A 23,497-nucleotide genomic window follows, 5' to 3' on the forward strand; every position below is an offset into this window, starting at 1 on the left:
GTATTACTAACAGCACATTATTTTCTGACCAATAATGTATTGGCTCTTCCCTAAAATAACAATGATGATCCTAATCACAAGCAGACTGCTATTGTATCACTTTGTCTGACGTATAACATGAAGAAGCAGGCAGCCTGCGGGTCAAACTAGACATGATAAAGGAGATGTGTGATTACTGTATATCTATGGTCTCATTAAACCTATCATAAATAACAGCTGCTTGGGTGGTGGATGAGAAGTGGAATCCATTCTTAGGACGGGAGGCTTGTATCCAGCTTATCTTGTACTCGGAGTAGATTCATCAGTGGACTTAATTGGAGCTATTCAGTGCTTCACAAAAAAAAGCTCCAGAGAGACAAACTTTGGGGTACTTCCAGCCAGGAGGAAATTTGGTCATTAGAAACACAGAGATTGTGTAGACCATGTGATTGTGTTGGAGAAGCGCTAATGGTCATGTCAACACCAGAGAAGTTGAGAAATGTGCTGTTTTTGTTTTTGTTTTTTTAACTGCAAATAATTTTGTTTTGCAATTAATAATAACAATAATTAATAATAATAATAACAACAACATTTATACACTGCCTATCTGGCTGGGTTTCCCCAGCCACTCTGGGGAAACTGCAGTACAGTGAAAAACAATTACAAAACAAGAAGTTACAGAGCCCCACATGTCATTATTACAGCATATGACTGGAGAAGTGATAACCATTAAAATCAGATAAACAAGAACTAAAGCAACTATAAACCCTCAAAAACCCAGTGTGGGTAGGTGGAGGTCATGAACTCTCAAGAGAAGCATTTATGAAAGTTAGGAGCAGAAACCATACTGTATTAAATGGATTAGGTGTACTTTGACCCCTCAAACATATCTAATGTATTGAATGCAGAGTTTTGCAAGATTTTGGAACCTGGGTGTGGACAAGAGGGGCAGGCTTTGAAATGGAACCAGCTTGCTGCCATTTAATAGCAAACCAGTTGTAGAGCAGTTTTTAATCTGAGGCCATGGGAAAAAAGTTATAGGAGCAATGGAGCACCCAGTTTGGGAGGTGAGGGTGATAGTGTTTCTGATTCCCATATATCAGTGGGATACTATAAGGCTACTGAACTAGGTGTTCAACAGGGCACAATATCCAGTCAAAAGAGACCAGAAGGCTGTATGGGAAAACACACATGCCGTAGACATTTGGAGATTTAGGTCTGGATGAGCCATTTCTAGGAAGTTACTGAGCCAATATGGGAAATCCACAAGGCTTGGCTTTAAAGGTGAGCAAAGATACTTTAGGGAGTATTCTAGTGGAATGGAGAGAACCAGTGGGATATACTTGTATCTGTAAAAAAACCTCTATAAGAAGGACAGGAAAGGGCATATGATAATGGTGGGATGCATCTCAGAGGGCATAAACTAGAAATCTCAAATGAAACAGACTCTAGCAAAGACTCCCCTCCCCCGAAGCAAAATGCTCAGGGTGATCTTGAAATGGAGACCAAGTTATGTCAGGTCATGGTTTGCTTATTTACAGCCTAGGACCTTGGTGGTAACTTAGACCCAAAGGCCCTCAAAGCAGTGAGCAGCATATTCATGTTAAGAAATATGAATTAAAAGTGCACTAAATACAGGAAATCAGTCATCAAAACAAAACACCTGATAGCGGCCTACCTATAATAGGGGTTGATGGTTGAGGAATATGATCCCTAGTGGTAATTCGCTAGTACTGTAGTAATAGATGGTTTCAGTTACCCTTACACAGACAGTGTGAATGTGCCTGCAAGTTATGGCAAAGAGGTAAAAATTATAGATAACTTCAGCAACTGTGTCTTGGAATGGTTGGCCATGGAACTCTCCAAAGAGTTGACACTGGACTTAATTTTCCATTTGCAGTTAAACCATAGAATGTTACCCCAACATGTGGCGATGGATTAGTCTAGGTAATTTTCAAAGTTGGGTTAGATCAGTGATTCCCAATATACGGTATCTGATGCAATAGACCGGAAATCCTCCCACCATATTTATGGGAGGGACCCAAACCATATATGGACCTTGAAGCATCCCATCCAATCTGGGCTGTAGTGGAGTCACCAGGAACCAGCAGCCAACAGTTTGTGGACTGGCACCAGTCTGTTCACCACCACTTTGAAAGGCACTGGATTAGATGACTATAATCTGCTTACTTGAAAAGTGAGTTCCAGTGGTGTTTCCTCTTAGGAAACATTGCATAGGATTGTAATCAACACTATTTAAGAAGGAGCAGTGCAATAAAGAACCCCAGTCATTTTCCAGGAGGGGTGTATTTCAGAACATTTGCTCCTGAGTCAAGCATTTTTAATGAATTATTGCCACAATATATAAATACCTGGAAATTCCTGTTGTCCTTGCTGTGCTTTTTTGATTCTTCAAAAAATTATTAAGACCCCAGTTGTGGAATTCCTTCCCAAAAGAGGTGAGATTAACCACATCCCTGGTAGGGTTTAGATGGGCTGTGAAAACATTCCATGTGGTTTTAATGGTTGTAAATATATTTAGGTTTTTACACAGATCCTTTTAATGTTAAGGTTTTAGTTTACTTGATGGTATTTTGTTCTTTCTTGTAAACTGCCTTGAGGGCTCTTGCTAGGGCCAAATATAGACAATTTTTTAAGCAGACTCTGTGACTCTTAAGAAAGTCCTCTGTCTTCTCTGATTATTTCTTCAATATGTATCTTCAAAAGTAGTATCTGGATATGTAATTCTACAAATGGCTCTGGCATCATTATTCATCTTATTCTGACAAGTAGCTTAATACAAACTTTAATTTTTAGAGTGAAACCCGCTTTGTAAGGTGACTTTTTTGTGTTTGTAAAAAGAAAAGTGTGATGGTTTCCTTTAGTTTGCTTAGTCCTAGCAAGCATCAAACTTGTTTAATTAGTATTTCTGGTTGAAATCAATGATACTTAAAAGTACTTAACCTTTGGCTGGATCCTCCCCAAAGTTACCGTAAAGAGTTGCATAATCCGTGTGAATGCCAGGAATGGCATATCGAATTGGAGTGCAATATCAGATACAGCCTGAAAGCTCTGGAAGTGTAGAGTTTATTTTTCTTTTTAATTTAAACTTCCTTGAAATATGACCCTGTTTTACCTTTAGCATTATAATGCTGGTGATTCACACAAAAGACTTGAGAACGCTCAGATTCAGCTTCCTACTAACTGTCTATCATGTGCACCAGTTTTCCTTTGGTGTGTCACAACTTATCTTGCTTCCATTTTTCTCCTGTCAAAAATGTGGCAAGAGAACATTTATAGCATCTTGACTTCAAACTCTAAATGTGTAACAAGGAAATGCTAAGGTAATTAAACTACAAGGATTGTTCAGGTTGCAGGTTATAGCATTTTGCAAGAGTTATTACGCTGGGTAAGGCAAAACAATAAATTAGGGCTGTCACTCAATTAAAAAAATAAATAAATCTTAGGCTGCAATCCTGTGCATGCTTCCTTGGGAGTAAGCTCCCCTGATCTCAGTGGGGCTTGTGTTTGAGTAGACATGCACTATGAATTGATAACCACCAGTGACTTTTAACAAATTAGTCCAGCAAGTAAATTTGCTTCTGGATTAAAGCAGAAGTAAGAAGCACACTTGCATTGTAGTTCATTCATGCTCATGCCATGGAAGACGTCTTAGAGTCTGCATGCTATGAGAAGGAGGTGAGGACCACTTCTTTAAAAACTGCCATCAGTAATCTTTAGAAGTATGAAACAATTTTTTTTTTTTTAAATATACCCCGTCAAAGAGGGGACCTTTTTAAATGATTAATGTCAGTTGGTTAAATGTTGCAGCCCTCAAAAAAATATGGCGGATTTTGGCACAGTGGATTTTAAATTTACTATTATTATTGGTTAGTTATAAAGCATTTCATATTTGTGGGTTGACCTGTGCTAAGGGTTTGGGACAGAGAATGCTTATATTTCCCTCCTGACTACAAGGGCCAGCCCAAGCCATTTATCAGTCTGAGGGAGAGTAGCAAATGGTGACTGCTGCTTTTGTGCTGGCAGCAATCCCAACCCACTCAGATTCTGTGTTCCAATTGAGGATGGGCAAATCTGTCCATATCAGTTCCTCTTAGTTTCTAATTTCCCCCCTCTTAAGTTCAGTTCTCTACATTTCCACAACATTTTCATATTTAAAAAACAGTCCTTGTGAAAATTCTTCAACATTGTAGTGTTTTTTATTACTACTACTACTACTACATCATCACCATCATAGGGAGCTCCCCATTCGAGTCACGCGTGACTGCTGACACACATGCCCCTTTGGGCATTGGAAAGGGACAAAATGGGGGTGGAACAGGGCAGGGTGGGCTAATGGGTGTCCCACCATTGTGTGTGGTGCCTTGGAACGCAACCTTTGCGTAAATGGGGAGTTGCCTGTACGTTCCTCGGCTTCTTGAGATAAGTTCATGTGATTTTCAAAGTTCCTTCTTACAGACGAAATCAAATCTTCCGTTTTGCTGTCCCACCAGTTAACAATATCCACGGGACACTGTGGCTTATATTACATTAGAAGACTAGAATTCTAAACAATTTCCCCATTCATGCTGAAAGAGCTGCACTCCTAATAAGGCCACTAAGCAATAGTTTAAAACTACTAATTATTCCTATAACATTACATGACATTATTGTCCTAATGATGTTTGTTTCTTTGTCAGTCTTTAAAAAATATATATAATTGAACTTAAACTGGCCTGAAGCATCTTATGGTTGTTATTTCAGATATTTTGGGGAATAACTTGGAGACACTCCGCACACTTAATGTTGAAAGAAATGGAAATATTATTTATACCTGGAAGGTAAGTAAAGAAAGAGAGATAAGACTTAAGAAATGGCCTACATGATGCTATGTGTGCTTTACTGGAAGTAACACTGACTACAAATGGGCATTGTACTCAAGTAAGACTTGGTGTGTTACATAGCAAATAATAAGTGTGTCCATCCCTTCATTTAATTTAAACTTTAATTTTGCGCTGAAATTAGAGATCTTATCATTACAAAACTGATTATTTTGCAATGCTGACTTCATATCCTGCTTCGTTCATAATCAGTGGAGTGCTTCTATTTAGCACATTTTGGACTGCAGGGCTATATACATTTACCTGGGAACCAGTGGGATTTAATTTGAACAAACATACATAGAATTAGACTGCTAGTGTTTGAATCCATTGTTATATTAGCTATCCTCCTATCTTGCCTTTCACCACCAAGATGCTCCCGGAAGTGCACCACTGTGCTTATCAGACCCTTCCATTGGGACAACCGATTATCTGTAATCCCTCCTAAAATCCACTCCTATTTATTTAACAATTTATACAACTCTCTTTCCTTGTTTGCTATCAGCTGCTCCCCAGAAGGGTTGGAGCAGCAGGAGTCAGCAACCCTTTTCAGCTGTGGGCCAGTCCACCGTCCCTCAGACCATGTGGTGGGCCGGACTATATATTTTTTGGGGGGGGGAAATGAATGAATTCCTATGCCCCACAAATAACCCAGAGATGCACTTTAAATTAAAGCACACATTCTGCTCATGTAAAAACACGCTGATTCCTGGCCCGTCCGCAGGCCAGATTGAGAAGGCGATTGGGCTGCATCCGGCCCCCAGGCCTTGGTTTGTCTCTACTATCAAATGCCTCTGAGCTTCAGAAGAGTGGGCAGGGTTTGCATTCCCTCCGTCCAACAGTGGACAACTTTTGCAAACTGTGGCAGCTGAAGTAGTTTCATTTCTGCAGAAAGACTGGTCTTACCCAAATTTTCCTGGAACTCTCCCACCACTGACTGACTGCTGATGATCATTGGGTCATGCAAATATGTTTTCCAGCAACTGCTGTCTTCTTAACTGGAGAAACTGGTTCAACCTAGTACTTTTAGACATGCAAAAATGTTTTGCGCCACTTTGCTCTGGCTTTTTCCGCAGACCGCTGACCAGGTGCTTCATCACTGAGCTGTGACGCTTCCCCTATTGTGCCCAGACTTTAAAGCACGAGATCGTTGTTGTTTTTCCACAGACCTCTGATCTGGTGATACAGATTGGATGTGCCAGTTAGTTACATGGTGGCAGTGCACAGCCCATGCTGGTTCCTCCTGTCCAACTGCTTTTAATTTAATTGTTCCTGTTCTGTTAGCAGTGGCCTGATACACAGCAATCAAACATCTGTTTATCTCCATACCAGTACAAACTCCACATGCTCAATTTCTTTCTGTTGAGCTGCTGTTAAAGACACAGAAATGGGGTCAGTCAAATAAAGTTGGCAGCCTTCAGGCGGATGGTCACACTGCATAGCAGAATTAAGAGGAAGTAAAACTACTAGGTGCAAAGATGGGATGATTTAAAATGGGTTTCCAAATTTCCCAACATGTTTTGATGAGTGCTTTTCCTTGGGAGAAAAAAACCAAATCTATAAGTTCATTCAAAATTGTATTCACAAGGCATTAGAATACAGAGCATGACTTAGGTGCCTTTTCTCTTTCTCATAACCATGAAAGGGAGAAGGGAGGATATATTTAGTTGAGGAAACTGAGAGAGAAGGTATGGCAGAAGTAGGATTGTCTATGTGTGCGCCTGCTCTCTTGTTCTATCCCGGCCTGCTTTCTGAGTCTCACAGCAGCTAAGCATCAAGAAATTAACTAGATGGATTATCATCATCACTTTTATCTCAGAGATGGGCAACCTGTGGCCCTAGGACCACACACAGGTCTTGGTCTAATATCACCTCCCTGCTCCCTGTATGTGACCAGTTCAGGCTTTTGGCAAGAGCAACAGATTCCTCTCCCTGACTGTCTGCTGGGCAGGAAGGAAGAATGGAAAGGAAGAGAACAAGGACTCCTGGCTTTGGCCTTTCTGAATTCTGGCTTCTGCCACGTTCAGCACTGATCCAGGGTCCCTGACATTACCCACAAGGAAAAAAAGCTTCACCTCCCTTCATGACAGGGGAAAATGTAATCATGTATTTCAGGCTCTTAAAGATAAGGGACCAGGGCCAGTGAAATTTGGACAATTGAAGATAAATGGTCTCTTTTAAATCAGAACCAGTGAGGGCAGTGAAGGTCCTGTGTGAGTGTCTGGAGGCGGTTGGAGGATGGATGGCGGCTAACAGATTGAGGTTGAATCCTGACAAGACAGAAGTACTGTTTCTGGGGGACAGGAGGCGGGCAGGTGTGGAGGATTCCCTGGTCCTGAATGGGGTAACTGTGCCCCTGAAGGACCAGGTGCGCAGCCTGGGAGTCATTTTGGACTCACAGCTGTCCATGGAGGCACAGGTTAAATCTGTGTCCAGGGCAGCTGTGTACCAGCTCCATCTGGTACGTAGGCTGAGACCCTATCTGCCTGCGGACTGTCTCGCCAGAGTGGTGCATGCTCTGGTTATCTCCCGCTTGGACTACTGCAATGCACTCTACGTGGGGCTACCTTTGAAGGTGACTCGGAAACTACAACTAATCCAGAATGCGGCAGCTAGACTGGTGACTGGGAGCGGCCGCCGAGACCATATAACACCGGTCTTGAAAGACCTACCTTGGTTCCCAGTATGTTTCCGAGCACAATTCGAAGTGTTGGTGCTGACCTTTAAAGCCCTAAACGGCCTCGGTCCAGTATATCTGAAGGAGCGTCTCCACCCCCATCATTCTGCCCGGATGCTGAGGTCCAGCGCCGAGGGCCTTCTGGCGGTTCCCTCATTGCGAGAAGCAAAGCTACAGGGAACCAGGCAGAGGGCCTTCTCAGTAGTGGCGCCCACCCTGTGGAACGCCCTTCCAGCAGATGTCAAAGCAATAAACAACTACCTGACATTCAGAAGACATCTTAAGGCAGCCCTGTTCAGGGAAGTTTTTAACGTGTGATTTTACTGTATTTTTGGTTTTTATGGAAGCCGCCCAGAGTGGCTGGGGAGGCCCAGCCAGATGGGCGGGGTATAAATAATAAATTATTATTATTATTATTATTATTATTATTATTACTACAGGTGACACTGAATGTTTTTAAAATGTTCTGTTCTCATGGTTGAATCACTTCCCTTGCAGGGGAATCAGGCGCACACCTGTATTGGATTGTATGAGCCCAGTAGTCAAAAGAACCAGGTAAGCTTCATCCACCATATAGAACAGGGAGTGTTATAGAGCTTGGCTGTGTCCAAAATCAAGGCTTTTACAATTGCTACAATAAAACCAACAAGCATAAAATCTATAACAGTTAATCATTCACGTGTGTGTGTGCGCGTGTGTGTGTGTGTGTATATATACACACACACACACACATTTATAAAATTATGAATATTGACATATTATAAAGCAGCAGTACTGACTTCTTCAGAATCCTCATAGAAGAAAAAAGGGTTTGGCCAAGATCATGAAACTAAAGGGAATAAGCTTAACAGATCTTCTAGATAGGGTCGGATTTAAAGATGCAATTCAGGTAATTCATTCTGTTATTAGCACCCTCAGAATGAACCTCCTTAGGGGCTGATTTGCCTGAGGATCTTAATTGGCACAGTGAGGTTCACATGGCAGAAGTAATTCCTCTTATGAGTTGGGGCTTGGGTTTGAATCAGTTTTGGCAGGAAAAATGCAGTGAGTGGCAAATGTTCTGGTGTTACATGTTACCTGGCTTTCTTCAACGTATATGAATGGCTTCATTCTGTGATACCTACAATTTTTATAACCACCCTCGGGTGCAGGTCCATGCAGGCAATATTGCAGGTCAGGGTATGAGATATTCAGAGACACCTTTTCTCCAAAAGGGACTCGGTACCCAACACAGATGTAATTGAGAAAGGTCTTCCTGGGCACTGCTGCCACCCAGGAGCTAAGGCAGGTCCAGCAAAGCCATCATATCACAAACCAGTATAATCAGGGAGAGAATGTGTATCTAAACTCATATCCCTAAAACTTCTCATAATCTCCTGTACCTCCATGTGACTCCTCCTTGGATTGAACCATCATCCTGTTACCATATCTAGACACAGTGATTCACAGTCAAGATAAGATCCAGCATTAGAGGGAAAGCTGGCGGAAATTGGCATCTATTATAACTATGAGAACTTTCAGAATAAATAACTTGAACAAAACATGACTAGTAGATAAGATGTGCAGGTGTTGATTGGTTTAGCATAATAGGTAAGATACCTCTATTCTCTATACTTCCATAGCACAAAATTGCTTGGTTTTGAGGGTATGGACCCATGGGTAGGCAAACTAAGGCCCGGGGGCCAGATCTGGCCCAATCACCTTCTAAATCCAGCCCGCAGACGGTCTGGGAATCAGCGTGTTTTTACATGAGTAGAATGTGTCCTTTTGTTTAAAATGCATCTCTAGATTATTTATGGGGCATAGGAATTCATTCATTATTTTTTTCAAAATATAGTCTGGCCCCTCACAAGGTCTGAGGGACAGTGGACTGGCCCCCTGCTGAAAAAGTTTGCTGACCCCTGGTATGAACGTTAAGAAACCTAGTTTTAAGGGGGTTGCACTAAAACTGATTGGGATGCGGGTGGTGCTGTGGGTTAAACCACAGAGCCTAGGACTTGCCGATCAGAAGGTCGGCGGTTTGAATCCCCACGACGGGGTGAGCTCCCGTTGTTTGGTCCCAGCTTCTGCCCACCTAGCAGTTCAAAAGCACGTCAAAGTGCAAGTTGATAAATAGGTACCGCTCCGGCGGGAAGGTAAACGGCATTTCCGTTCGCTGCTCTGGTTCGCCAGAAGCGGTTTAGTCCTCCTGGCCACATGACCCGGAAGCTGTACGCCGGCTCCCTCAGCCAATAAAGCGAGATCAGCGCCGCAACCCTAGAGTCGGTCATGACTGGACCTAATGGTCAGGGGTCCCTTTACCCCTGGAGACTAAAGTGTGTGAATGTATAGAACAAGGAGAAAGAGAGAACTAAATGTAGTTAAGATATACTTGCTCATAAAATGTCCAAACATTTCCCCCCAATAGCACTTATATACTTTTGAAAAGGACTTGCACGTGATCAGCTGCTCTGTCAACAGTGAGAAGACATTGCTGGGTAAGCTCCTTCCTGTTGCTTTCTCATTAAAGTTATGGTCTGTACAGTGTTAGAAACTCAGATATATAAGCTATGTGACAGATGGCATCTAAAATCTAGGTTGCAATCACCACAATGGAATATCTATTTGCCAGGCGGTTGTCGTAGATGACCCTTGGAATCCCTTCCAATGCTACAATTCTATGATCTCAACTGCATTGCTTGGTCTTACAACAATTCACTTGCCCCAGTATGCAAGAAAGGGAAACGCACACAGTGGAAATGGAAATGGTATTAACTATGAACTAAGGGATGGGGACGCGGGTGGCGCTGTGGGTAAAACCTCAGCGCCTAGGACTTGCCGATCGCATGGTCGGCGGTTCGAATCCCCGCGGTGGGGTGCGCTCCCGTCGTTCGGTCCCAGCGCCTGCCAACCTAGCAGTTCGAAAGCACCCCCGGGTGCAAGTAGATAAATAGGGGCCGCTTACCAGCAGGAAGGTAAACGGCATTTCTGTGTGCTGCGCTGGCTCGCCAGATGCAGCTTGTCACGCTGGCCACGTGACCCGGAAGTGTCTGCAGACAGCGCTGGCTCCCGGCCTATAGAGTGAGATGAGCGCACAACCCTAGAGTCTGTCAAGACTGGCCCGTATGGGCAGGGGTACCTTTACCTTTATGAACTAAGGGAGAGGGTTTTAAACTGTGGTCGCCAACTTGGCCCCAGAAATCTTCACATAGTTGCAGTTGGACCCATGGCAGTAGCAAAACGCACCTGGCTAATTTCTATGACTGGTTCTGTATGAAGACTCCTTGTATCTTGTTAACTTGTCCCATTAATCCTTTTAAGTATTGCAGTTTAATCTAAGTTATGCCATTTTTAATGCAGGCTTTGGCATGTTAGTATGCAGTGTGGTGAGGGAGTGGGCGTGTGGGTTTCACATTTGTACACTTAAGGATCGTTTAGTGCAACATGAATGAGCAGGAATGAGTCTTGGGCTCCTCTTCTCCCCTTTCTCCTCCAAGCCCAGCAGGAGGAGGAGTTTGGAAACATGTGGTTCCACATTTGTATATCTGCAGATAGTTACACTGGCCAGTCCAATCAATCCAACTTCAAACCACATTATTGAAGTTGGCTTGTTTAAAATAAACATAGTTAGAATTAAGCACAGTTATGGTCTGGCCAACACAGAATACTGCCATTAATCAGAAGCAGAAATCAAAGCTTCTGAATTTCTCCTAGTCTTGCAGGAGGAGGAGAGGAAGGGAAAGTACTCAATTCCAAGGTTTGCCTTATCTTGTTTCTTCTCATGCCCATGACGCCAATTTATGGTTTTAGTATGATTTGCACACATGAGTATTCACTTTTAAATATGAGCTAACCACCATACATTTTTATTATAGCATTGCTTTAAAGTAATATAAACATAGTAGTAATGGAATTGTGTTAGACAGGCCACATTCATTCCCTAGGGCTGAGGATCCCCACCACTGTAAAATCCCTTGAAAATCTTGTTAATTTCCCTCAAACAAAAATTGTGGGAATTCAATATATGACACTTACAATTTCTATATATTTGTTGTTATTAGCGGTCAGTTTTCTCCAGTCAACAACAGAAGAAAGAACAAATCTCTTCTTTCCCCCAGGTATTTAAAACATTGATACACCTTTAAATGGATGTTGGATATAATTTACAAACAGCAGACTAATGTTATGTTAATTCTGCTTTTATCCTAGTGTCTAAATGTCTGACCTTGCTGATTGAAATTCACCCAGTAAATAATGTGAAAGTTTTAAAGGCTGTGGATAGCTGGATCAGAGTGCAGGTAAGTAATATTTGCAAACTTTTCATGATTAGGTGTGTAGTAACAGCCGTTTATTTTCTGTGCCAAAGTGCCATAAAGCCTGCTTTCTATCTTAAATATAATTTAACAGTAACAATACCATTCTCTCAATTAGACTATGCAGTACACCATTAGCCAGCTATCTAGCCTCAATACAGCAAGCCCGTTATCTTTGAACAATTTCCTTTTACAGTTTGTTTATCCAGTTGCAGAAACAATTACTTCTCCAGCAAGCTACCTGTTGCTCATTTCAGAAGATAAATGTAAGTACTTAAATTTAAAAAGCATGTTGATAAAAAGGACATTTTGATTGTAGGTTGGTAGGGTGTTCTGCAGTGTCTTGTCTTTTCCCGCTTTGGAGACACTATGGTTGTAAGGTCCATTTCTCTTTTTTAATCCTGCTTTAGGAAGTGTTGAGAGAAGAAAAAGATCTAAGCCTGAGTGGCATTCATGGGTGGCATTCTATTGTATAAAAAACCATCTCTGATTAAATGGTGGTGGCAGGGGGAGGTCTCTTAAAATGACCTTGTGGTTGTGAAAATGCATTGTTCTGTTCTTTCCAGAACCTCCTGGGTTGTTTGAAAAAGCATTAAGTTTTATAGATGAACTGTGGGAATGGTTTCACGCAGACCTAGAACCACAAGAAAGAACTCTGTGTGGCTGGAAGCTTTGTTTCTTGTCAATGCATCATGACTTTCAGATCTGTTTGTTTATGAAGGATAACCGACAATTTGCCCTTATTTGTAAAAAAATGTTGTTGCGTCCCATTTGCAAATTGCCAGGTTGAACGTTAGCACCAGCACACAGAGGCTTAGAATGTGGCATTCAGGCTGCCCACCTTCCTGGGAGTACCATAGAACTTAAGTCTGAGTAAATAAACAGAGGCTCACACACTAAATCTGTACTAGTATGCTTTCGGAAACTCAATATTGCACCAGCATTGTGTTATTATGCAACACTCATGTGCAGATATGCTGGCACAAATGTGCTCATCATTTAGAAGCAAAATTGAATTGTTTGATGGTCTGTGTGTCTGTACTGCATAAATAGTCACAAAATGACATTGTTTTTCGATTTTAAGATATTGAAAAAATCGACATCAAAGTTGTCAGAGAAGGAGACAGTGTGGTAAGAAGCTTAATCCACTCCCCTTTAATTCTTTTCTTCAAGTGGAATTGGTTGGGTTGATATTTTTATGGACTGTCATTGTGTAATATAGACAAGGTCAGCAACTAGATGGTCAAATTCAGCCCCCAGCTGGAGTACAAGTTGGCAGGATCTTGCCATTAATCTATTTTGGTGACTCAGTGTCTTGGCTGTCCTCCTAAACTAGCTGCAGGATTATTCAGGTCAGGTGTTTTTTCTACATACTGGGGATGGTCGGAACGTAACATTACCTGCATTCTTATCCAAACTGCACATGTTGAGGTTCTGGGAGCGAGTGTTACCTGAACAGGTCTCTAGTTACTGCAGTGTATTTGATTTGACACACATTGTTTCACCTTTTCCCTGATTAATGCTGATTCTCTGTCCCTTCTAGATGATAGAAAATGCAAGCCAGCTTTCAAGACAAAGAATTGTTGACGATATCTTTTGGGCCCAGTGGGATATGCTGGAGCAAACATTATTTTACATTGCCTCAAAGGTTGAAAATATGCACTATTTTGTTGCTTTGGTTACGCACTTGCATGCTATTTATTCATTGAAAATGTTACATTTTAAAATAGTAGCAGTGTTTCTGATAATAAGGAAGATAGAAATGTGTTTTGAAATATACCTCAAAATTAGACTTTCATGCCATCTGCCATTTATGCCCTGGTACTTAATTGAGTAGGGGGGGGGGAATGTAATTACCTACTGGAGATGGAACGGGATTCTGTATTATTGAGTTGAATATTAGGAATCTAGTAGGGAGAATGGATTCTTGAGTGATTAAGTGTTGATTTTGCGAAATTCAGTGGAAGCTTCTCCCCTATGTGTCTACAGTTCCATGTTCGTCTCTGGGGTGAACACGAGCAGAGTCTTCAGCCATGGAATGAATTGCATTTTATACCAGAAGGTATTAGCAATCAGAAGACTGCAGGCCAAAGCTTAGAACAACTGATTACGACAGAGAATGATTAATATTCAGTTTGTGATGAAAGTAAAAGATTGGTTACAGAGGCAGCATTCAAATTGGATTGGCAGCTATGGGGTGAAATCTACAAAGTGTTAGAAGCTGAATGGATTCGGTGCCAAGAGTTCTGAGGAGAGGGCAGCAGGACCCAGCGAGACATAGGTGGCTGAATCAGATTAGGGTGGAAAGTTGGGCTATAAACAGCTTCTGCCAGCAGCGTGGCTTGATGGAGGAATTGGAGAAGCAAAGAGGCAGAAACAGGGTACGAAAGAGGAAGCTGGAGGGCAGAGAGTATCTCTCTTACAGCAAAGGCAGGGGGGGGGGGAGAAGTTTTCTTCTTTAGGGGACAATAACTATAAAGCCCTTTAGGTCTGTGATGGGGAAGTGAGGACTAGCAGAGTCCCACAGGTCTCCAAAGCCTGATGTTATACACGGCTTCTGCAGCTGAAGGCAGCACTATTTCTGAACACTAGTTGCTGGAAACTGCAGCAAGCTTGGATCCTGTTTGCGGGTTTCCTGCAGGCATCTGGTTGGCTAAGGTGGGAACAGGATGTGGGGCCAGATGAGTCATTGGCTTGATCCAGCAGGCTCTTCTTATGTTCTTAGAGGATTGTAACGTGAGGCAACAGGCTGTGCTTTCCTCTGGTCTTTAATTAAACTGAATACAAAATGATAAAAAGATGGAGGCGGGGAGAGCACTGGGAAAGGAGGCAGGGAGAGGAGCCATGCTGACTTGGGGTGGTGTGATCCCATGAAGACTGATGTTTGGGGGGAAAGAACCTCCCTGCAGGAGAGAATAATGGACTCATGGAATTGTAGAGTTGTAAGGGAACTTGATGGTTATCTAGTCCAACTTGCAGCTAAAGCATCCATGACAGATGGCCATCCAGCCTCTGCTTAAAGAAGGAGAGTCCACAACCTCCTGAGGGAGACCGTTCTATTGTCGAACAACTCTTACTGTCAGAAAGTTCTTCCTGGGAGGTTTATACTAAATGAAGAGTGACGAAATACTAGATTCATTAGATAAGATATTCACGTTTCCAACCACAGTGCAGAGGTATGTGGTGTACAAACAGATTGCTGTGTGCATATATCTGCATTGGGTCATGTCAGTGAGTGCTGATCTGCCATGGGCACAGAGCTTCTTCCACCAGGGCTTTGAGTAGGTCCAATCATGAGGTAGGTTGGAGGTCAAGTAGAAGGAGAGGCGCTTGTATGTTCTGGAAGTGGGGGTTGAACACATAGACATACACACATTGAAAATAGCCAGCAAGAGTCCACTGTTGATCTAAACTGAGGGTACCCAGGACAAGCTTCAAGTTCAACTTCTCTCTGAGTGCCTCATGTATCTGCATATTAGAACTTGAAAGGCATCAGGGAGATTTCTAACTAAGGCGCTATGGCCAAGCTTAAAAGGACAGTGAGTCGGAGTTCCTTGGTAGCAAGCCTGTAAAAATGTCATTTTCCTGAAAGTAAAAAAAATACTAGCATCAGAAGTGTACCCAGGTGTGCAGATTAGGGTGCCCTTCTGTCACAGCCTGGCATCTTTCCCCCCCAAATAATTCAGAACTGCTGATCTAGCTATGAGGCCACATTTCATAAGGACTTGCAGGAGAGGTATACTTTTGTGGTGGTTTTTGCTGCTGTTGTTAATAGAGTTCCTAGTACCAACTGTTAAAAACTGTGCAGGGCAAATGTACTTAACCCTACTGAAATGTTGTTGCAAATCGTAGACTGTACCGTATTTTTCTCCCTATAGGACGCACTTTTCCCCCTCCAAAAATGAAGGGGAAATGTGTGTGCGTCCTATGGGGTGAATGCAGGCTTTCGCTGAAGCTTGGAGAGCGAGAGGGGTCGGTGCGCACCGACCCCTCTCGCTCTCCAGGCTTCAGGAAGCTATCAGCAAGCCTGGGGAGCCCGCTGAAGCAGAGCGCCCCGCGCGCAGGGCAGACATCGGCCAGCCCCACAAGCTTGGGGGTCAGCAGGGAGGCACAGCACCGTAATCCCGCTGTTCCCTGACCTGGTTTTTTGGGGGGAAATAAAGGAAAACATTTTTTCCTTTATTTCCCCCCCCAAAAAACTAGGTGCGTCCTATGGGACGGAGCGTCCTATGGAACGAAAAATACGGTAATTTAAAACTAAAACACACACACAGCTACTCTGAGTTTTCAAGAGCCTCTCTGAACTGAGAATAGTGTTTGCAGTTTTTCTAACATGTCTGTGCCAAAAGGCAATGGGAAGCAGCTTGACACCCACAAAAGGTTTCCTCTTATGAAACTGCAAACAATGTTTTATGGTAAGCAAAACCATAAGTATTTACAGACAGAAGGTAGACAGTCTGGGGGAGGAAGGAAGGAAGTATCAAAGCTGTGTTGTGGTGAATTTTTTGTACTTTCTTTCTGAATTGCTTCAGGGCACATATGTTCAAAGAAGGGTCATATATTTTAAGGATGGAGAGCTTTTAAGGGCAGAATTAGATGTTACAAGGTCAGACACAGCTCCCATGCTTTTTCTTCTTCTCTCCCAAATTGGACTCTAAAGTTGCAGTGAGCCTGGCTGTAGAGAGTAGTAGTGTAGGGAGATGCATTAGGGGGATGCTATGGGTTCAAGAGCAGAGGACAGAATTATTCTCCCCATGCATGCATTCCCATTGACCTAGCCAGCATGAGCATGCTTTGCCAAGATAATGTCCAGTTCTTTCCCAGTGGTTTAAATGTATGCCAATAAAGTTTCTCTTTGTTGTAGGAATCAAGGGACACACTATACTGCATCCAGTTTTATCCTGATAAAAACTTTAAATTAATAGTAAGTTCTATTAAGCTTTTATTTGTTCATTTCAAAATACAAACATTCTGTTGATCTAGACTGCAATCGTAGCCTTATGGTGGCACTGTGGGTTAAACCACAGAGCCTAGGATTTGCTGATCAGAAGGTCGGCAGTTCAAATCCCTGCGACTGGGTGAGCTCCCGTTGCTCGGTCCCTGCTCCTGCCAACCTAGCAGTTTGAAAGCACGTCAAAGTGCAAGTAGATAAATAGGTACTGCTCTGGCGGGAAGGTAAACGGTGTTTCCGTGTGCTGCTCTGGTTCGCCAGAAGCGGCTTAGTCATGCTGGCCACATGACCCGGAAGCTGTATGCCGGCTCCCTCAGCCAGTAAAGCGAGATGAGCACCGCAACCCCAGGGTTGGCCACGACTGGACCTAATGGTCAGGGGTCCGTTTACCCTTTACCTTAAAGCCCATTAAATTCAGTAGGACTTACTCCTGAATAGACATTGTTAGGATTGTGCTGTTTAAATAGTCCACAAAGGCCTCCATTCTATGAAAAGTTCATCATTTTGATCTCTTAATTTCGCTGTCAGCTTTGCCATTTCTGCAGAGTCCATTTACTTAGTGCCTTTCTGTTTTCCAACAGCTTGAAACACCTTTGGATATCAACTTGGATGACATAGGATTAAAGTGAGTTTGGGTGGAGTGCATTCTAGCTGTTTTCTTCAGAGCTATTTAGATTTGAATTAAGCAACATCTCAGCTTCATGTGCTGCTACACATACATCTCCGCACTCCAAACCAGTTGTAAAATCATTTCCTGTCAGGAGGTATTGCCATTGGGAAGCTGAATTCTAGAGGAGACCACTTGTGGGGTGCTTTTTTAGCGCTGTAGTGGCACACTATTCAATGTAGATAGTGATTGCAGATTTATTTCTGCATCTTGATATCCCATATGTATTTATGAATTGGTTTTCTGTTTGGCAAGCCTAAAAGCAATCAGTGATTGTTTCATGCTTCCCTCAATGCTGCAACAACTTAGTTCTTTTTAAATTTTCCCGCATATATACAAAGATGCAAGAACTGATGAAGATGACTCCATTTCCTGAAGGTTCAATTCAGACATAACGGTGTCATTATGAGGAAGAGTCCAAGCAAAGCACTGAGTTCATGTGCTTAATAAAACACAACAAGCTATGCCTTGTGGAAACAATGGCTTGCCAGCCGATCAGATTTCCAAACAATTATGAAATTGTATTTGGAATCCTAATTTAATGGTAAACTGTGGTTTGCACAAGCCACAGCCTGTCACTTTTAGACAAAGCAGCAAACTATGGTTTGCTGCAGACTAGAAGCCGAAGCTTCCAGTCTCCTATTGTGTGCCCAAGGGGAAGAAGACTCCCTGCAGCTTAGTCTCATAATGACAAATTTGTCTGAGGGCTGCCAGTGCCTAACTTAGGCTGCAGATTGATCTTGGCAAGGCTTCAAAGATGTCACTATTTTGAGTAAAGAAGCAAATTCATGTTTCTGTTCCTAGATCTGTGAATTTGGATTTTAACTGTTCTCAAGACCAAGAGATGATATCTAAACCTTTGAATATTCAAGTTTTTACCAGTGAAACAGGTAATGTATACATGAGACACAGACTTGTGAACCTAATTTACCCAAACCTTTTAGTTTTACTTGCAGCTTAATTCTTTCTTATCTTTCACCATCATACAGTAAACTTATCTCCTTTAGGTATTTATTGTAGTTGGATACAAATGCCAGAAAACGTCATGCAGGAACCTAGCATTTGTTGTGAGAAACATGCCTATTTAAATTACTGTTCTTCTCTACTTAAGTTGGGACACACTCTGTTCTCTATCACTCCTTCCATGAAACTTGCCGAGAAGAGCATGTCTGCATCACAAATCATGTAAGGCACAAATGATATATTCACATCAGTACCTGAGCTCAAGAGTGGTGTAACGAAAAAGCTCTTGCATTTCAGAGTAATATATTACGTGTACGTTACTGATCTGCTTTATTATTTCTCTTGGTAACATGAAGGGTGTTTGATGATTACTGTGTTTTGCCTTAATACAGACATGAAAAGCAAACCTTTTTTCAGAAGTGTAATCATCCTGTCTCTCAATTGAATTCATTCCACTTCTACTACTAGCAGAAAATTTTACTAGAACTCCCAAAATGTAATACCAGTACTTCAGGTTTAAGGATGAACTTGTTTGATGACATACCACATTATTATATAATAAATGAGCATATATGTCTTAGATCTTTGAGCCACAATTATTCAACATGCATAAAGGGGTTTTTTAGGAAGCACCTCTGATATTCACACCTTAAGTGCACAATATCAGATGTATTTGCCCTCTGAAGTGTGTGAGAGATGACTACAACACGTTTTGGCAGTACAGTCATACCTCGGGTTGCGAACGTGATCCGTGCGGGAGGCATGTTCACAACCCGCAGCGTTTACAGCCTGAAGCACCGCGTCTGTGCATGTGTGTGACGCGATTTGGTGCTTCTGTGCATGCACATGGTGTCATTTTGTGTTTCTACACATGTGTGAGCGCTGAAACCCAGAAGTAACCCATTCTAGTACTTCCGGGTTCAGCAGGGTCCGCAACCCGCAGTGTTCGTAACCCGAGATATGACTGTACAGGAAGATAACGTGTGTTCTGCATCTGAACTCTTCTTCCATAGTGGGTAGGCTGGAAAAACTGAAATGAAATATCCTCTGCAGCTTCGAGTATAATACAGCTGCAAGTGACTTAAGTACCGTATTTTTCTGTGTATAAGACTAGGTTTTTCCCCTTATACATGGGGGCGTCTTATAAACGGAAAAGTACGGTATTTAACAAGTTGCTTTTTTCAGGGAGTCTGAGAGAAGGAACAGCTGTTCCTCCCAGGAAGCTTGAATGTTACTAGAGCAAACAACAAAATGCGTAGTTCAGAGAGGAAAGGTTAGAGCTACCATGTTTTTGAGCACAAGGGGTCAAACTGTTTGAGATGTGTTTGAGATTTCCTTCCTTCAGCTTCTAGGACTGAAAGAGTTTGGGGAACTGAAGAAATGGATCTAGTCCAAGTACCATTCTGTTTTCTTTTAAGTCTGCAAAGGAAAAGTCCTTCATATTGTTAACTAAAGCACTACAGGGAGATGACTCAGAGATATGCATGTAGCCATGGAAGTATCATTTAACGCTGGGCTTTAATCACTTCATTTTTCTAACATTAAAGTGGACATTTTATAGTTGCAATTTTGTGAGGAACACACTTTCTTCTTCTTTTTCTAGGATGTCTCTGCATATGCTGTAACCTGGTTCCTGTTAGTCCTGAAGAAGTAACATACTCCGTGTCCTTTTTACATAAAGGTATGTCAATAATGCACTCCTGTGCATGTCTACTTGGAAGTAAGCCCAACTGAGTTCAGTGAGGCTTCTCCAGGTATGCGTGGATAGGTTGGCAGCCTAATGCATCTCGTCCAAACTTTGCTATTTGTATTCTAGAAGGCCTCATTCTGTTACAGGATTTGTATTTATTTTAATCTCTGTCCCTTCAAGCCTCCTTACCCCTTTGATACTTGCTTTTGTTTCATATCCAAATTTTCAAAACCAAATACGTCTAATTTCAATTACTTAATTTTGTAAAGAATAAAGTAGATAGTGAAAGCACTAAAGGAAAGAACTATTTAATAAAACTGTATGGAAAATATCTTCTTGAATTCATTGTTTTTGTTGATGTAAAATACAAGAATTCAAATTCAAAAGTACTCTCTGCCCATCATAGAATTACAAATGTATGTAATTTGCCCATCATAGAATTTTGCATTGTCAACACAATCCAAGCTGTATTTTTACAACATTACAACATTGCAAGAGGACTTTGGAATTTGCCTGCTTGAAATTTATTGTACTTATTTATTTAAACAAAGCTTTTTTGGGGTTTTGCTTAGTAAATTTTATTCAAGGCCTGCTCTTGGCTTCCTTGGTTCATAAATGGGAACCACATTCCCCCAGGCACGATTACCTGAATATCTGCACTTCAGGGAATAAACCAGAGGATTTTATCCAGTGCTGCACAAATGGAGTCTTATTTGCACAACAGAACTTCCCTTCTTTGCCTCTGCATTTGTGCTCCCAGTATCTTCTCTCAAGGGTCCCTCAACTCTCAGGAACAGATTTTGAGGGTGCAAGGGAGAGGGGCTGCAGGTGAGTTTTTGTGCAAGCAGAACAGCAACACCGGACACAACCCAAGAAGATTCAGTTAATAATAATTTGCAGCTCAAAGTTGAACTTTGTGATGCAAGTGGAAGCAGAGGAGTTGGTTCTGTAATGTTACACACACTTATCTGAAACGACCAGGGAATTCAGTAGACCTCATTTCTTAGTAGATATGCATAGGCTCCAAAGCATTTAATCCACAACGTCCTCCAAAGCATTTAATCCACAACTTCCTCTGAGGCAGATTTCTGATGCTTCTAAGGGACGTGGGTGGCACTGTGGGTTAAACCACAGAGCCTAGGACTTGCCGATCAGAAGGTCGGCGGTTCAAATCCCCGCGATGGGGTGAGCTCCCGTTGTATGGTCCCTGCTTCTGCCAACCTAGCAGTTCGAAAACACGTCAAAGTGCAAGTAGATAAATAGGTACCGCTCCGGCGGGAAGGTAAACGGCGTTTCTGTGTGCTGCTCTGGTTCGCCAGAAGCGGCTTAGTCATGCTGCCCACATGACCCGGAAGCTGTCTGAGGACAAACGCCGGCTCCCTCAGCCTATAGAGCGAGATGAGCACGCAACCCCAGAGTTGGTCACGACTGGGGTCCCTTTACCTTTACCTTTAAGAAGCTTCTAGCAAAGGGGTGGATAACCTTTCAGGCTGTAGGGTTGTATCCGCACCACCACCAAACTCTCCCATTGGCCATGCACACATGGGAAGCAGATCACTTCCTCCTCATATGGTGGTCTAGACCTGGTGATCACTCATCGGGTATCAGCCCGTCCCAGGCCTGTGTTCAGGAGTAACCTCTGTTGTGAGGTGAGGCAGTGGTGTCTTTCTAATGCTGAATTAAGATATTTTGGAGCTCTGGTATAGTTCTCAAACTAGGACCTCCCTCCCTTCCTAAAGGCACACATGAAATCAAGTACCACAAAGTAAGCCTTGTGGTTTCTTAAAGAATAACAAATTGATCATGGCATAAGTTTTCATGGACCAGAAGAAATACTCCTGAGCATGCACAGATGGGGCAATAGAGTTAGGCTCTCACATGATAAGTTTGTTGAATTACACCCTTCTTCCACCACAGCATGCAGAGGTGTGCATGTTCACACACAGAGAGGCATATGTGCGACACTGGGAACGGCAGAGTGCAAATGAATGACAATTTCAAATTTAAGGTGGAAACCTAGCTGAGGTGGAACTTTATATTTTTCTATTATTTGTTCAGGAATAGTTGTAGAAAACTGACTTTGTGTCTGTGGTATACCAAAACACCCCCTTAATACTTTGCAGGTTATAGTAAAACGTATACTATTACCCTGGAAAGAGGGGATTCCTCAGAAGTGAAAGATCTTACTTTTTTAAATCTTGGTAAGTTTCTAACTTCCTCATTCTCCTTCAGTACTTCCCTTGATTACATACAATTATGATCAAAAATCCTTAAGTGGTTTTTTTTATTGTGAAAACTGGAAATGTACGTATTTTCCTTCCTTTGTCTTACATGAGTCCATTACGCTTTCCCAAGATGATTGCTAAATAAGCAAATCTTTCTGCATTGACCTTCATTTCGTTTGGCCTTAGCAAGTAGCTTTAGTTGTCTACAGTCATGAGACCATAGCATGCTTTTCGGGGGAAATGAGAATAACCAGGCTGCTTATTTCCTGTGGCACGGCATGCATAAATCTTGCTGTCTTGTGTATTGTGCCTCTGAGACACAGGGGTGGTTTTTGCTGGCAAAGGAAACTAGGCTGGGAGTCATGTAGTTGGCACACATACAGGATGCAAGTATTCTGGTTTTAATGAGATTAAACATACATAGAATATTGTTACAAAAGTTGGGTGCCTCCCTCTGTTTCTGCTGAGCAGTGGCAAGAGCCCATGGGCTTCCAGGCACTCACTTCGGGTCTATGGTCCTTTGGAGAATTGAGACATGGCAGAGGCTGTTGTAGCTTTAAAAAATATACAGTGGTACCTCTGGATATACACACCTCTGGCTGTGTATCCTTCAGGATGCGAATGCGGCAAACCCAAAAGTATTTTTCTGGGTTTTGGGTTTCGCCATGCGCACATGCACAGAATCACTCTTCCGCACACATACGCAGAACAGGCACCTCCAGTTGTGAATTCCTCCAGAACGGATCCTGGAGGCACTACTGTAGTTTATTCACCTATTCACACATTCAGGCTGCATGGATGGAGTCCAGATCTTAGAACAGGGTTATTTCAAGAGGGGCTTGTATTATTATTATTATTATTTATTATTAAATTTGTATACCACCCTATACCTGCAGCAGTGCAGTCATCTTTCAGCCAGCCTGCCCAAGATGGATCCCAGCCTTCTTCCTGCTGCTGCATCTTCCCAGAACCCCTTGCTGCCAGACACACAGTTACCCAGGCAACCTTCCAAAAACCCTGTCTCTGTTCACACCTGAAGGTGGGGAAAGCAGTTCTCTTGCATTGCCAGTGGCCCTCAATGGCCTTTCATTGTTTCTTAACGGCCCTAGCTTGGCCAGGTCGCTTTGCATAGGCTAACCCAGGAATTCCTCTGCAGCTTGTATTCTCCCTGCA

General features: G+C 42.4%; 1 protein-coding gene across 2 annotated transcripts in view; it reads left to right on the top strand.

The window, feature by feature from the left end:
• The window catches only part of GSAP (gamma-secretase activating protein), a 50,027-nt gene that overhangs the window by 2,934 nt on the left and 23,596 nt on the right, over window positions 1-23,497 (top strand). Inside the window, exons 2-14 of one of the 2 annotated variants that reach the window (XM_081927682.1) lie at window positions 4,744-4,820; window positions 8,035-8,091; window positions 9,944-10,013; window positions 11,577-11,633; window positions 11,725-11,813; window positions 12,025-12,094; window positions 12,913-12,959; window positions 13,372-13,476; window positions 16,693-16,752; window positions 17,361-17,404; window positions 18,251-18,336; window positions 20,013-20,090; window positions 22,223-22,300. In XM_081927682.1, coding sequence (XP_081783808.1) covers window positions 4,744-4,820; window positions 8,035-8,091; window positions 9,944-10,013; window positions 11,577-11,633; window positions 11,725-11,813; window positions 12,025-12,094; window positions 12,913-12,959; window positions 13,372-13,476; window positions 16,693-16,752; window positions 17,361-17,404; window positions 18,251-18,336; window positions 20,013-20,090; window positions 22,223-22,300 — 918 coding nt within the window. The remainder of the gene's footprint in view (window positions 1-4,743; window positions 4,821-8,034; window positions 8,092-9,943; window positions 10,014-11,576; window positions 11,634-11,724; window positions 11,814-12,024; window positions 12,095-12,912; window positions 12,960-13,371; window positions 13,477-16,692; window positions 16,753-17,360; window positions 17,405-18,250; window positions 18,337-20,012; window positions 20,091-22,222; window positions 22,301-23,497) is intronic. The other variant, XM_081927683.1, reaches the window with a different exon arrangement.

Source organism: Podarcis melisellensis, assembly GCF_964234715.1.
Source record: "Podarcis melisellensis genome assembly, chromosome: 10".
Classification (NCBI taxonomy): domain Eukaryota; kingdom Metazoa; phylum Chordata; class Lepidosauria; order Squamata; family Lacertidae; genus Podarcis; species Podarcis melisellensis.